Source organism: Erythrolamprus reginae, chromosome 7, assembly GCF_031021105.1.
Source record: "Erythrolamprus reginae isolate rEryReg1 chromosome 7, rEryReg1.hap1, whole genome shotgun sequence".
In the NCBI taxonomy this organism is placed as follows: domain Eukaryota; kingdom Metazoa; phylum Chordata; class Lepidosauria; order Squamata; family Dipsadidae; genus Erythrolamprus; species Erythrolamprus reginae.
This window is the reverse complement of record NC_091956.1, coordinates 13,058,677-13,074,202: the sequence shown is the minus strand read 5'-3', so window position 1 is coordinate 13,074,202 and position 15,526 is coordinate 13,058,677. Positions and strand designations below refer to the sequence as shown.

Sequence of the window (15,526 nt, the reverse complement as noted above, 5' to 3'; positions counted from 1 at the left end):
ATGGACTTCTGCCTTACTTGATATGTTGTTATTTTGAAAAAAATATGTGTGCTGTCTATAAGCCCCTTAAAATAGCTTTTTTGATCGGTCTCTATGCTTCTATTTCCCCCCCACAGCGGTTAAAACTTCAAGATCGGGTTCTGAAGGAAGTGGTCATTTCTCTCCTGGGTGATGAAGACCCCAGGGTCAGGCGTGTGGCCGCAGCTGCTTTAGTAAGGTATTCGTTCAGCAAAACTTAATTCTTCCGCTCTTGCCCTATTTCGTCTGTGCTTTTATTTTGCATAGAAAGATAGCACACCTCTAGATACGAGCTGCTCCACATGCAAGTATTCCAAGTTACGAGCCTAGACGCCAGCAAAATTTCTGTTCGACACCCGAGCTCAAATTCGGGATACGAGCCGAGCTTCCACTAGGTGGCGCAAGAATTCCTTGCTTCCAGTTATCTCGGCGCAAAAAACAAAGTCTAAAGGCATTCGTTCGAGATGCGAGTTGATCCACATACGAGCTCGGGTCTGGAACAAATTAAACTCGTATGTCGAGGTACCACTGTATACTGTAAAATCTTAATCATATTGATGAATTTCTCACCAAAATCCTTACAGTTTAACGGTTGCGTCATAAATTGCCAATTTACGTTGTCAAATGTTCTCTGTACGTCTAGAAAGATCAGCACTGTTCGTTTCCTGCATGCATTTCATAATATTCCAGCATATCTAGGATACATCTTACATTGTTTTTTTTACAAAAGGAAAGCATATACCGTAAATCTGTCTTAATCATATTAATGAATTTCTCTCCAAAATCCAGTTTGCAGTTTATGATGATACAGTTTATGATGATGATTCAGTGTAACTGTTGCATCATAAATTGCCAATTTACATTTATCTATCTATCTATCTATCTATCTATCTATCTATCTATCTATCTATCTATCTATCTATCTATCTATCTATCTATCTAATCTAATCTAATCTAATCTAATCTATCTATCTATCTATCTATCTATCTATCTATCCATCTCTCCATCTATCTATCTATCTATCTATCTATCTATCTAATCTTATCTATCTATCTATCTCTCCATCTATCTATCTATCTATCTATCTATCTATCTATCTATCTATCTATCTATCTATCTATCTATCAAATTTGTATGCTGCCCCTCTCCGTAGACTCAGGGCGGCTAACAACAGTAATAAAACAATATAAACAAATCTAATATTTAAGTTAATTTAAAAAGAAACCCCAATTTAAGAAACCAATCATACATACAAACATACCATGCATAAATTTTTTATAAGCCATGGGGGAAAGGAATATCTCAATTCCCCTATGCCTGACGACAGAGGTGGGTTTTAAGGAGCTTACGAAAGGCAAGGAGGGTGGGGGCACCTCTGATATCTGGGGGGAGTTGGTTCCAGAGGGCCGGGGCTGCCACAGAGAAGGCTCTTCCCCTGGGTCCCGCCAAATGGCATTGTTTAGTCGACGGGACCCGGAAAAGGCCAACTCTGTGGGACCTAACTGATCGCTGTGATTCGTGCAGCAGAAGGAGGTCCCGGAGGTATTTTGGTCAGGGTGTCAGGGTGGCTTACAAAATTACAGATAAAATTATATACCCCGCCCTAAAATCCAAGACTTAAAAATTCCCATCATTAAACCCATTCATCCAAACTCATCCAATCCCAATCATACTATCAGTCGGGGCAAGATGTCAATGCTCAGCGGCCCCAGGCCTGTCCACAAAGGTGTGCTTTCAAAAACTTAGGAAAGGCCAGAAGGGTAGGGGCGGGGTGAATTTCCGGGGAGAATTGATTCCAAAGGACTGAAGCTACCACAGAGAAGGCCCTTCCCCTAGGCTCCACCAGGCGACATTGCTTGGTGTGTGACTGAACTGCTCTAGACTGTTTTCCTCGCCACATTTCCCCCCAAAAGGATGCTCGAACGCTGGATGGGACTTGCCTAGGGTAAGTCTCTGTTTTTCTTTTCTTTTCCCTCTTAGTGATAAAGGGCCTTCTGGTTTCTCTCCTTTGTTTCTTTCTTACAGGCTGGTCCCGAAGCTGTTCTTCAGTTGCGACGCAGGGCAGGCTGATGCGGTCGTCGCGCTGGCCAAGGAGCAAAGCAGCATCTACCTGAAGCTCCTGATGCACGAAACGCCGCCAGCTTCCCAGTTTGCAGTGAGCACCATCACCAGGTAGAGCTTGCAAAGAATCATAAAACGCCGCGTTCCGGGAACACAATTCAGGAGGGAAGCAACCTAGAACGAAGGAGGAATTTCCTGGCAGTGAGAACGATTAATCCATGGAACAGCTTGCCTCCAGAAGTTGTGATGGCTCCGACACTGGAGGTTTTTAAGAAGATGTTGGATAACCATCTGTCTGAAGTAGTGTAGGGTTTCCTGCCTAAGCAGGGGGTTGGACTAGAAGACCTCCAAGGTCCCTTCTAACTTGGTTTTTCTTTTCCTTTCCCCTTTCTGCTTTCCTTCCCTTCCTTTTCTCTTTTTCCTTCTCCTTTTCCTTTCCTTCCCTTTCCGTTTTCCCTTCCTCTTCTCTTTTTCCTTCCCTTCTTCTTCCTTTCCTTTCTTTTCCTCTTTCCTCTTCCCTTCCTTTTTTCTTTTTCCTTCTCCTTCCCTCTTTCCTTTCCTTTCCTTTTTCCCCTTAATAGGTTAATGTTTATAGAAGCATGGAAATTTATAACAATGTACAAAGTAGAATTTATTTATTTATTGATTGATTGATTGATTGGATTTGTATGCCGCCCTCTCCGGAGACTCGGGGCGGCTAACAGCAATAATAAAACAGCATATAATAATCCAATACTAAAAACAATTAAAAACCCATTATTATAAAAACCAAACATACATACATACAGACATACCATGCATAAAATTGTAAAGGCCTAGGGGAAAAGAGTATCTCAATTCCCCCATGCCTGGCGGCAGAGGTGGGTTTTAAGTAGCTTACGAAAGGCAAGAAGGGTGGGGGCAATTCTAATCTCTGGGGGGAGTTGGTTCCAGAGAGTCGGGGCCGCCACAGAGAAGGTTCTTCCCCTGGGTCCCGCCAAGCGGCATTGTTTAGTTGACGGGACCTGGAGAAGACCCACTCTGTGGGACCTAACTGGTCGCTGGTATTCGTGCAGCAGAAGGCGGTCCCTGAACTAATCTGGTCCGGTGCCATGAAGGGCTTTATAGGTCATAACCAACACTTTGAATTGTGACCGGAAACTGATCGGCAACCAATGCAGACTGCGGAGTGTTGGTGTAACATGGGCAGAATTGTTCAAGGAATTATTGTAATAGTTAGTTTGAAGAAAAGGTTTGAAAATTGATAAAATTTATGAAAAAGAAATGTTGAATGAGATGCATTCATGTTGTTCTAGAACATACAGAGGATACAATTTGATGCCCAGTCCAGCCGATTTGACGGTGGAGAACAACCTTTCCAGAGTGATCTCGGCTGTGTCCCATGCGTTGACGACCTCACCCTCGAGATCTCTAACTGTGAGTTTTGATTGTGGGTCCATGATCTCAATACAGGTTGTCCCTGACCTACTGCTCTGCCCCACTGACGAACGTAACAAACGTAAAGTTTGGACAAACTTAATTTACTCAATAAATCACTACTAATAACTGGCTTAGTAGTGAAGACACACACACACAAACAAATCTAATAGCATTTTTTTTTCTTACAAAAAACTCAGCTGCTAACACAGGTGTACAGAAAATATTTTTTGTAATCATCGCAGTTGCCCTTCTACTTTTCTGAAACTATTTTTTTGTTCTGATTTCAAAAATGTATACAGTGATCCCTCATTTATCGCGGGGGACGCGTTCCAAGACCACCCGTGAAAAACGAATTTCCGTGAAGTATCGGAAAGATATTTTTTAAATGTATTTAACAAGTATTTGTACTTTTAAAAACCACCCTTTGCATTAAACAGTCATTCTATAATGTTTATCAGCTGGAACTACATGTGATATCCTACCAGTTTCTTTAATAGAGTACAGGAGTACTGTAGAAGAATTTTATAAATTTTTAATGGATTTAAAAATTTTAATGGATTTAATGGATTTAAGTCCCCTTTGATAACCCGTGAAATAGCGAATCCGCAAAAGATGAACCGTGAAGTAGCAAGGGATTACTGTATAGTTTTTCTGTAGCAGGTATAGTTTCCATGGAACAGCATCATTATTATAAGGCAGTGATGGTGAACCTTTTTTTCCTTGGATGCCAAAAGAGCATGCATGGGCACTATTGTGCGTGCATGAGTGCTCACACCCATAATTCAATGCCTGGGAAGGAAAAAAACCAGCGTCCCTCACCCCCTGGAGGCCCCTGGAGGCCAGAAATGGCCTGTTTCCCAACTTCTGGTGGGCCCAGTAGGCTCATGTTTCGCATTCCCCAAACTCCAAAGGCTTCCCTGGAGCTGGAGGAGGATAAAAACGCCCCCCCAGAGGCTTTTCGGAAGCCAAAAATGACCTCCCAGAGCCTCTGTGCAAGCCAAAAACCAGCTGGCTGACACATACATGCACATTGGAGCTGAGCTAGGGCAACAGCTCATGTGCCAACAGATATGGCTTTGCATGCCACCTGTGGCACCCATGCCATAGGTTCGCCATCACTGTTATAAGGTATAGGAAATATATTGGCAACATTGGGAAAACAGTAATCTACATATCAGAAATAATGTAATGACAAAAACGCTTCTATATCAGACACTTTATGTGATAGAGGAAAACTAAGCATATTTTTGGAATCAGCACATCAAACTCCATAAAACAGACATTTTATTTATTTATTTATTTATTTATTTATTTATTTATTTCATTTATTGGATTTGTATGCCGCCCCTCTCTGTAGACTCGGGGCGGCTAACAACAGTGGTAAAAACAACATGCGACAATCCAATACTAAAACAGCTAAAAACCCTTATTTTAAAAACCAATCATACATACAAACATACCATACATAAATTGTAGAAGCCTAGGGGGAAAGTATATCTCAGTTACCTTTGCTGATGATTTTTTTGTGTTGACCAGTGTAATTAGTCTTCATTAGCGGCTGGCGTGAGTTCAGAAAGTCTTAAATCAGAGCAATGCAATTATTTCTTGTTATGTCACAAAGTTTCAAAGGCTTGAAACGGATTGTAATATTTCTCCTTCCTGTGTTTTTTGGGGGGTTTTCCCCCCAGTTTGGCTGCTGCGAAGCACTGTGTCTTTTGTCTTCATCGTTCCCAGTTTGTACCTGGACGGTGGGATGGCACTGTGGGTAAGTTGCAACTTCTTCACCCTCTCTTACTGGAAAGGGAATCCAGAGCAAAGGTGTCCAATAATAACAGTTAAAGATAAAAATAATAGAAATAAAAATAAAAATGGGAGGAGGAGGAAGTGGAAATAGAAGTAGAAGTGGAAGGGTTACAAGTTGAAGTAAAAGCCGGGGTGGCGCAGCAGGTAGTGTGCTGTACTGCAGGCCACTGAAGCTGACTTGTAGATCTGAAGGTCAGCGGTTCAAATCTCATCACCGGCTCAAGGTTGACTCAGCCTTCCATCCTTCCGAGGTGGGTAAAATGAGGACCCGGATTGTGGGGGCAATATGCTGGCTCTGTTAAAAAAAGTGCTATTGCTAACATGTTGTAAGCCGCCCTGAGTCTAAGGAGAAGGGCGGCATAAAAATTGAATGAATGAATGAATGAATGAATGAATGAATAAATAAATAAATAAATAAAAGAAGTAGAAGTAATAGAAATAGAAGTAGAAGATGTAGAAGTAGTAAAAGTATGGTAAAAGAACTTGGAAAAAAAATCACAAAATATCACAACCTGATCGCTGAAACTATGCCATTATGAATGAAATATATAACAGTGATACCCATGGTTGTCCCAGAGGTGGTTTTTAGGAGGCAGTTGGCTCAAACTCAACCCCAACAAGATGGAGTGGCTGTGCGTTCTGTCTCCTAAGGACATCTCCATCTGTCTGTCCATTACTCTGCGGGGAGGGGGGAGGACTTTTGACCCGTCAGAGAAGGTGTCCTCGATCCACAGCTGACTTTGGACCATCATCTTTCGGCTGTGGCAAGGGGTTTTTTGCCCAGGTTCGCCTGGAGCACCAGTTGTGGCCCTATCTGGACAGGGAGTGCCTGCTCACAGTCACTCATGCCCTTATCACCTCGAGGTTCGACTACTGCCATGCTCTCTACATGGGGCTACCTCTGAAGAGCATTCGGAAACTGCAAATTGTGCAGAATGCAGTCGCATGAGCAGTCATGGGCCTCCCCAGACATACCCACATTTCTCCAGCACTCCACAGACTGCATTGGCTGCCATTTGGTTTCCTCTTCCTCCTGTGATGGAAACTGATGATTTTTAAATTTAAAATTCCAGTTTTTCTCACCCGGGAGGTGTGGAAGAGTCTCAGGAGAAGAGCGCCATCGGGATGGTGGGCTTGCTGCTGTCCCTCCTTTCCTCCGTTTCCTTCCCTCTGGATCTCTCTGCCCACCAAGACGCCTTGATCCTGGCGGGGAATTTGCTGGCGGGTAAGAAAAGAACGTTTCATCTTCCCTCGCGGGCGTTAAACAATTCTTCGTCGATAAAACGCACTCGAGAAAAGAAGCATGTTAACAATCCAGGAAGTCAAGGAAAGCTGATTGGCAAAATCTACAAATTTATGATAACATACGAAACAAGGGGATATTGTTAAAGATAGCATGATTAGTTGGCGTAGAAATTTTGGGTGTACTATAGATTTGGACAGATGGGAAAACTCTGGTCACATAATTGGCAAGTCACCAAATCTGTAACATTTAAGGAAAACCAATTAAAGATGTTTTATCGATGGCACCTACCTCCCAATAGACTGTCAAAAATGTACCCCAGCATTCAACCAAAATGTTGGAAATGTAAAGATGAAATTGGCACATATTGCCACCAGTAATGGACAGGCCCCAAAGCCAAAACATACTGGTGGTAATATGTGCCAATTTCATCTTTACATTTCCAACATTTTGGTTGGATGCTGGGGTCCCTTCCACATCTGCGATTCTATTCTAGCCATTTCTTTAACAAAAAAATCTGTCTTACCATTGGTTAAAACCCAGAATCAGAGTTACTTGGATTTTTAAGTGCCTGTCGTGCTTTCAGCCACTGCCTCCAAATCTTTGCAAAACCCCTGGACACACAGCGAGGATGAAGCCAGCATTCCTGCTGCTAAGCAAGAGGACCCGTGGGCGGCCGTCTCAGACCGGATGCTTGCCCTGTTGGTCGATCACCTGTTTTCCCATTTGCTGAAGATCGTTAATATTTGCTCCCATATATTGGATGATGTCATTCCTGGCCCGACACTAAAGGTACATTTGTTGTCTGTGGCAGTGGTGGTTTTTAAATTTTTTAAAAAAGATTGCGGGTTCTGTGGGTGTGGCTTGATTTGTGGGTGTGGCTTGGTGGTCATGTGACTTAGGCGGGGTTCACAAATTCGTTACTGCCGGTTCTGTTGGGTGTGGCGTGGTTTGACGGGCATGGCAAAGGAAGGTTGTTACTGCAAAATCCCCGATTTCCTTCCAATCAGCTGGGATTTGGGAGACAGAGAATAGATGGGGGCGGAACCAGATGTAGGTAGTATTTACCGGGTCTCTGAGCTACTCAGAATCCTGCTATTGGTTCTCCAGAACTGGTCAGAACCAGTAGTGGGCTGCTACATGGACGGTCCAGTACGCCATCCCAGTAGGAAAAATGGAGATGCGCGGGAACATGTTCCCGCGCAAGATTCAACTTCTGCACATGAGCAGGAAGCGAAATCTCGCGCAAGGATGCTCGTGCACGAGAGATTTTGCCGATTTTTGGCGTATATTGCTTTACAGTAATGCAAACAAATTGCAGAGAATCGGCAAAATCTTATGCGCGCAAGCAACCCTTACGCAAGATTTCGCTTCCTGCGCATACGCAGAAGCCTTATTTCATGCTGGCATGCGCCCGCCGGCTGCACCGGTCACCGGGAGCACACCAGGAGTGCTGGCGATGGGGAAACCTTCACTGGTCAGAACCTGCTGAAACCCACCTCTGGTCTGTTGGTGACATTCTGGCTTAATTTTTAGGCAAGGGTAGCATAAGACTTAAGCCCTTCATGGCATTGGATCAGAATATCTCCGAAACCGCCTTCTGCCGCATGAATCCCAGCGACCGATTAGGTCCCACAGAGTGGGCCTTCTCCGGGTCCCGTCAACTAAACAATGTCGGTTGGCGGGCCCCAGGGGAAGAGCCTTCTCTGTGGCAGCCCCAGCCCTCTGGAACCAACTCCCCCCAGAGATTAGAACTGCCCCTACTCTCCTTGCCTTTCGTAAGCTCCTTAAAACCCACCTTTGTCGTCAGGCATGGGGGAATTGAGACATCTCCCCCGGGCATATACAATTTATGCATGGTATGTTTGTATGTGTGTTTGTTTAGTAAATGGGTTTTTAAATATTTTAAACTATAATTTAGATTTGTCATGAATTGTTTTATTCTGTTGTGAGCCGCCCCGAGTCTGCGGAGAGGGGCGGCATACAAATCTAAATAATAAATAAATAAACACAGGAAGCCCTAACTAATGTCCTACCCCCGTGATGGCGAACCTATGGCACACGTGGCCAAAATGGCACACAAAGCCATATTGCCTGGAACGTGCTGCCTTTTCTGTTTGTCTTCTGGGTTTCTTTTTCACTGCCCTATGCCATTTCAGACAGGTGGCTGTCTGGTCTCTTGTTTAAAACCTCCAGTGATGGGGAACCTACAACTTCCAAACTGATGATTATTATTTTCTGTTTTTTCCAGGCGACGTTACCGTCTCTGACCAACCCACCTTCGCTGAGCCCAATTCGGCGCAAAACTAAAGAAAAAGAAGTCACGGATCAAACCACGGTTGCCATAAGCCCTAAAAAGACAAGTGAAAACAGCCCAGGTATTGAGAACAATGGGATAACAATCTAATTGATTTTTTAAAAAAGATATTGACTGTTAATAGAAGCCTCTTCAGAACATTTTTTTTAAAGAGCCGTGAGAGGCTGTTTAGTCAGTTTAAAGTCATATCTGCATTGAACTCAAAGGCTTTCTTTGGTTTTAAGGCGGCCAAATTTAAAGAGGAAAGTCTTGGCTTTTAGAAGGGCAAATAACCATAAAATTAAAAACTACCCTTTGAGTCATTGATGATAGATAGATAATGATAGAGACATGATAGATAGATAGATAGATAGATAGATAGATAGATAGATAGATAGATAGATAGATAGATAGATAGATAGACAGACAGAGAGACAGACAGACAGAGACAGACAGACAATGATAGAGATAGATTAGATAGATAGAAAGACAGACAGACAGACAGACAGAGACAGACAGACAATGATAGAGATAGGTGATAGATTAGATAGATAGATAGATAGATAGATAGATAGATAGATATAGACAGACAGACAGACAGACAGAGACAGACAATGATAGAGATAGATGATAGATTAGATAGATAGATAGATAGATAGATAGATAATGATATAGATAAATGATAGATAATGATAGATAATGATAGAGATAGGTAGGTAGGTAGATAGATAATGATAGAGATATATGATAGATAGATAGATAGATAGATAATGATAGATGATAGTCATTTGGCCCTCTTCCTATTTTCTAAAGCTGGTGTAGGCACTTGGCCCGACTTTGCAAAAAAAACCTTGTCATAGGATGAGTTGGATTTGGACTTGTGGATCACTTAATGATTATTTTAAAAGGTCGATGGGGAAGGACTACATGTATAGAGAAGCTCTTAAAAGAGTTTAATGCAGGAGTCTGCAACCTTAAACAAAACAATGGGAGCCACAAAACCTGGGTGGGCGTGGCCAACTCAATGTCACTCCGTCCCATCCAGTCACATGAACTCCCTGGCAACACCTACCCAGGTTTTGTGGCTCCCTAGGTTTTGTTTTCAATGAGAAATAGGTATCTCCCTCTCTGTTTCCCTTTCTCAACTCTCTCTGTCTATCCCCGTCTCCTCTCTCCCTCTCTCTCTGTATATCTCCTCTCTCTTTCTTTCTCATTTCTCTTTTTTCTATCTTTCTACCTCTCTCCTCCCATCTTTCTCTTTCTCTCATCTTGTCTTTTTCCTCTACAAAAAGATATTGACAAAATTGAACGGGTCCAAAGACGGGCTACAAGAATGGTGGAAGGTCTGAAGTATAAAATGTATCAGGAAAGACTTAATGAACTCAATCTGTATAGTCTGGAAGACAGAAGGAAAAGGGGGGACATGATCGAAACATTTAAATATGTTAAAGGGTTAAATAGGGTTCAGGAGGGAAGTGTTTTTAACAGGAAAGTGAACACAAGAACAAGGGGACACAATCTGAAGTTAGTTGGGGGAAAGATCAAAGGCAACATGAGAAAGTATTATTTTACTGAAAGAGTAGTAGATCCTTGGAACAAACTTCCAGCAGACGTGGTTGGTAAATCCACAGTAACCGAATTTAAAGATGCCTGGGATAAACATATATCCATTGTAAGATAAAATACAGGAAATAGTAAAAGGGCAGACTAGATAGACCATGGGGTCTTTTTCTGCCGTCAGTCTTCTATGTTTCTATGTTTCTATCTCCCCATCACCCTCTCTTTCTCTCTTATTTCTCTTTCTCTCTGTCTCTCTCATCTTTCTCTTTTTCTTTCTGTGTGTTTCTCTCTATCTCCCCATCAACCTCTCTGATTTCTCTTTCTCTATGTCTCTCTCATCTCTTTTCTCTTTTTCTCTCTGTATGTTTCTCTCTATCTCCCCATCACCCACTCTCTGTCATTTCTGTTTCTCTCTCTCTCTCTCATCTCCTTCTCTTTTTCTCTCTGTATGTTTCTCTCTATCTCCCCATCACCCATTCTCTGTCATTTCTGTTTCTCTCTCTCTCTCTCTCATCTCCTTCTCCTTTTCTCTCTGTATGTTTCTCTCTATCTCCCCATCATCCTCTCTCTCCCATTTATCTTTCTCCATCTCTCTTTATCTCATATCTCTCCTTTTCTTTCTGTGTGTGTCTCTATGTCTCTCTATGTGTATGTATAACTGTAAGTCGGTGAAACTGGAGACTCTTTATGTTATAAAGAAATGTGCAAATTAGCTTTGATCTTTGGCAGCAGCCTAGGCCCTAGACGCTGGACTGTTATCTCTTAACTCCTCTCACTGAGAAGCTGCGAAGATGAACTCGCATGCATGAATTTGGCTTGTATAAATGATGCTTTCTCTATAAAAAGATTGATTTGAAATATCAGTGAGTGGATTCCTCCTTTGTTTTTCAATCTGCATAGACCTAGGATAGAACACACACACATAGAGAGAGAGAGAGAGAGAGAGAGAGAGAGAAAGAGGAAGATTGGTTGATGGGTGTTTGACAAGGGCTAAATCTCTATCTCTCACTCCTGCAGACCCCTGGTTTTAACGTTATTAAAGAATTTCTCTCCCCTCTGCTTTGATTCATAAGCTCCCAGGCCAAGTGACACTTCAAGTTCCACTCCCCCAAGTAAATCCTCCTCCACTCTGGGTAACTTCTATCATCTCCCGTCGTATCTCAAGCTCTACGATGTTCTGAAGGCCACCTACGCCAACTATAAGGTATTTTTTGATTCAAACAACATTTCCTGAGCAATCCGTACCGCGTGTGCTATGAAATTTGGAGATCTTGTTGGCTTGTTGTGTTTTAATTTAATTTAATTTAATTTAATTTAATTTAATTTATTAGATTTGTGAGCTCCCCCCCCCCTTTCAGACTGGGCGGCGTACAATCAGTAAAATACTATAAAAACAGTATAAAAACCTGGAGCATGCCCTCTGCCTTGCAATCACTTGCAATTTGCAAATAAAATTATGTCACTCACCATTGGGCCTCTCTGCCACCCATAGATTTCCAAGTTTGGAGGGAGATGAAGACTTCTGTGCTTGTCTACTGGGTCACTTCATGCCATTCCTGCTATTGCTCTGTTTCGTTTTATTTTAATATGTAAGATTTCAGGTTGGAAGGCAGAAGGGGTGCACTTCAACTCCCAGAATTCCTGAGCCAGCCATTTTAATATGCAAGACTTGGGTTCTAAGGCAGCACTGGGGAACTATGGCCCCTTTATGACTTGTGGACTTCAACTCCCAGAATTCCCAAGCCAGCCATTTTAATATGCAAGACTTGGGTTCTAAGGCAGCACTGGGGAACTATGGCCCCTTTATGACTTGTGGACTTCAATTCCCAGAATTCTCAAGCCAGCCATTTTAATATAGAAATCGACATTAATAAATCGGCATAGAAATCAATCAATCAAACAAACAAACAAATACATAAATTTGGGAATTCTGTCTTGGAACCCAAGTCTTGCTTGCTTGCTTATTCATTCATTCATTCACTCACTCACTCACTCACTCACTCACTCACTCACTCACTCACTCACTCATTCATTCGATTTCTATGCTGACATTAATTATGTTGATTTCTATATTAAAATGACTGACTCAGGAAATTCTGGGAACTTCAGTTCCCAGAATTCCCAAGCCAGCATGTTTTCCCTCCCTCCCCATGCCATTATTCCACTGAACACTTAATTCCCACCGCACTGTATCAGGCCTGAAAATTTTTACCCATATAATATAGTTCTGTACTGCTATTATCTGTCTCATCTTTCTTACTGCCTTCTTTTGATACTTATGGTTTCTTATCGTTGTATCTCTGGATTAAAGATTATAACTACTGTATATGACCTATCACTTCGTTGTTTTGTATATACACGGAGAGCTTTTGAACCGGAGACCAATTCCTTCTGTGTCCAATCACACTTGGCCAATAAGAAATTCCTATTTCTTGTTAGTACTATGTACATAACAGTTGGGTTTGGCAATATATAAACAAGCTGACAATACATGCTTGTATGTATTGAAACACTATGGCTTTAAGAGTTACTGTTGGGAATTGTGATTCTTTCTGTTTTTTTCTGTTCATTTCGTGCGGATTCATTGTGACTGCTGTAGTAAGAACTGTGTGTTCGATGATAGTTTATGTATTTGTATAAGTAAGGCTTGTGGTATTGTTAATGTATTGAGAGTTATTGACTGATTTGACTGTGTATGACTGGACTGTTTAACTTGACTACCATATTTGCTAAAATAAATACTATTGTATACACTAATGTATCTGGTTTGTTTGAATGAACCATTATTCATATTTCCTGACTATCTCCTGCATATCTGCTAGAATTCCACGTTTCCTTTGCTTATGTGTATCTTCGATAACTCAGGGGTCATTCTTCATACTCCTTAACATTTTCTTTCCTTCCTTCCTTCCTTCCTTCCTTCCTTCCTTCCTTCCTTCCTTCCTTCCTTCCTTCCTTCCATAAGGTTACACTCGATCTCCAGAACGTCAATGAAAAGTTTGGTGGATTCCTGAGATCCGCTTTGGACGTTCTGTCACAGATTTTAGAACTGGCGACTCTACAAGACATTGGAAAGGTGAGTTCATGCTGGTTTACAGTGTTTTTAAATGTCTCGAAGCCAGATCGATTATCTGAAACATACGAAAACATTAATTAATGTCAATTAATGTAGATGTCACTAGTTTAGGGCTTTGAATTCACCTCACAGGGTTGTTGCAGTAGGAAAAATAGGAAGGAGTGTTAACTTATTTTCATTACCTGGCATTTATTTATAAAAACACTAAATGTCTAAAAGCAACGGGTTCTTATGGCATTTTGTGGCAGCGGCTTCCTTTCTCTGAAAGAGCAGTAGCTTTAGAAATTGACCTGATAAATAAATAAATTATAAGGTTTGGATAAACACTTCAAGCTTTTGGCCAAGGAGAAAGGGTGCAGTTAGCCGATGAGACGGGCTACAAGAATGGTGGAAGGTCTTAAGCTACAAAGACGGGCTACAAGAATGGTGGAAGGTCTTAAGCATAAAACGTATCAGGAAAGATTTAATGAACTCAATCTGTATAGTCTGGAGGACAGAAGGAAAAGGGGGGACATGATCGAAACATTTAAATATGTTAAAGGTTAAATAAGGTCCAGGAGGGAAGTGTTTTTAATAGGAAAGTGAACACAAGAACAAGGGGACACAATCTGAAGTTAGTTGGGGGAAAGATCAAAAGCAACATGAGAAAATATTATTTTACTGAAAGAGTAGTAGATCCTTGGAATAAACTTCCAGCAGACGTGGTAGATAAATCCACAGTAACTGAATTTAAACATGCCTGGGATAAACATATATCCATCCTAAGATAAAATACAGAAAATAGTATAAGGGCAGACTAGATGGACCATGAGGTGTTTTTCTGCCGTCAAACTTCTATGTTTCTATGAGAGCTAAATAGCTTGAAATAGATCTGTACAGTGGTACCTCTACCTAAGAATGCCTCTACTTACGAACATTTCTAAATAAGAACCATGTGTTCAAGATTTTTTTGAAGAACCATTTTCCACTTACAACCCTGAGCCTCCGAAACTGTAACCGGAAAAGGCAGGGAGAAGCCTCCATGGGGCCTCTCTAGGAATCTCCTGGGAGGAAACAGACAGGGAAAAGCCTCCGTGGGGCCTCTCTAGGAATCTCCTGGGAGGAAACAGACAGGGAAAAGCCTCCGTGGGGCCTCTCTAGGAATCTCCTGGGAGGAAACAGGCCTCCACCATCCCTGTGGTTTCATCAATCACACGCATTATTTGCTTTTACATTGATTCCGGTGGGAAAAATTGCTTCTCCTTACAAGCTTTTCTACTTAAGAACCTGGTCACGGAACGAATTAAGTTCATAAGTAGAGGTACCACTGTACTAATCTCCCTTCATTTGCATTATCAGCAAAAAAATAATAATAGGTTACCTGATTGGCTCAAAAAGAAAAGCAAAATTAATGTATAAATTAAAATAAGAATGAAGTATGCGAAGAAATGAAACCAAAACAGAAATGTCAGAGATGTAACCTTCAATGCAAATGGTGGTAACATAATGGATATAAGTGTATATAAATGCAAATAAGAGTATGAAACTATGGGATAATAGCTAACGTGTATATCAAGCAGGGAAAAAAGAAAAAAAAATGTTCGAGTATATAACAATAGCCATAACTAGGAAAATATGGAAATGAGAAGGAAATTTATTTATTAATAAAGAAATAAATTTATTAAGAAGGATATAAATTTATTAAAATTACAATGGCATAAAGCTGTATTAATAGAACTATATTTTACATACATGTGATGTACATGTCTGTTTTGTATGTAGTATTTGTGTTTTTTTAAAATCTGCGATAATTTTTTTTTAAAAAAGAGAACATATCTGCTGAACAAAACTCCTCATTGGTGTCAGGAAGGGCATCAGGCCAGTAAATACTCAGCTCCATTATGGGTTGTTAAATGATGTTCGGTCCTGTCTGGGCAACAACATCAAAATTCTTTCTGTTTTTAGTACGTGGAAGAAATTCTGTGTTATCTGAAATCCTGTTTCAACAAAGAACCGGTGATGGCAACTGTGTGTGTTCAGCAGGTAACGAAGTTTAAAACTTATGTGTGT

The 15,526-nt window shown here is 41.3% G+C and overlaps 1 protein-coding gene across 2 annotated transcripts in view; it reads left to right on the top strand.

Annotated features, from left to right (window-relative positions):
• Positions 1-15,526, top strand: part of HTT (huntingtin) — a 127,971-nt gene that overhangs the window by 33,123 nt on the left and 79,322 nt on the right. For both annotated transcript variants that reach the window (XM_070757002.1, XM_070757001.1), the window contains 10 exons: positions 117-217; positions 2,045-2,191; positions 3,376-3,496; positions 5,188-5,264; positions 6,376-6,527; positions 7,132-7,337; positions 8,797-8,923; positions 11,475-11,605; positions 13,367-13,477; positions 15,422-15,499. In XM_070757002.1, the coding sequence (XP_070613103.1) occupies positions 117-217; positions 2,045-2,191; positions 3,376-3,496; positions 5,188-5,264; positions 6,376-6,527; positions 7,132-7,337; positions 8,797-8,923; positions 11,475-11,605; positions 13,367-13,477; positions 15,422-15,499 (1,251 nt within the window). The remainder of the gene's footprint in view (positions 1-116; positions 218-2,044; positions 2,192-3,375; positions 3,497-5,187; positions 5,265-6,375; positions 6,528-7,131; positions 7,338-8,796; positions 8,924-11,474; positions 11,606-13,366; positions 13,478-15,421; positions 15,500-15,526) is intronic.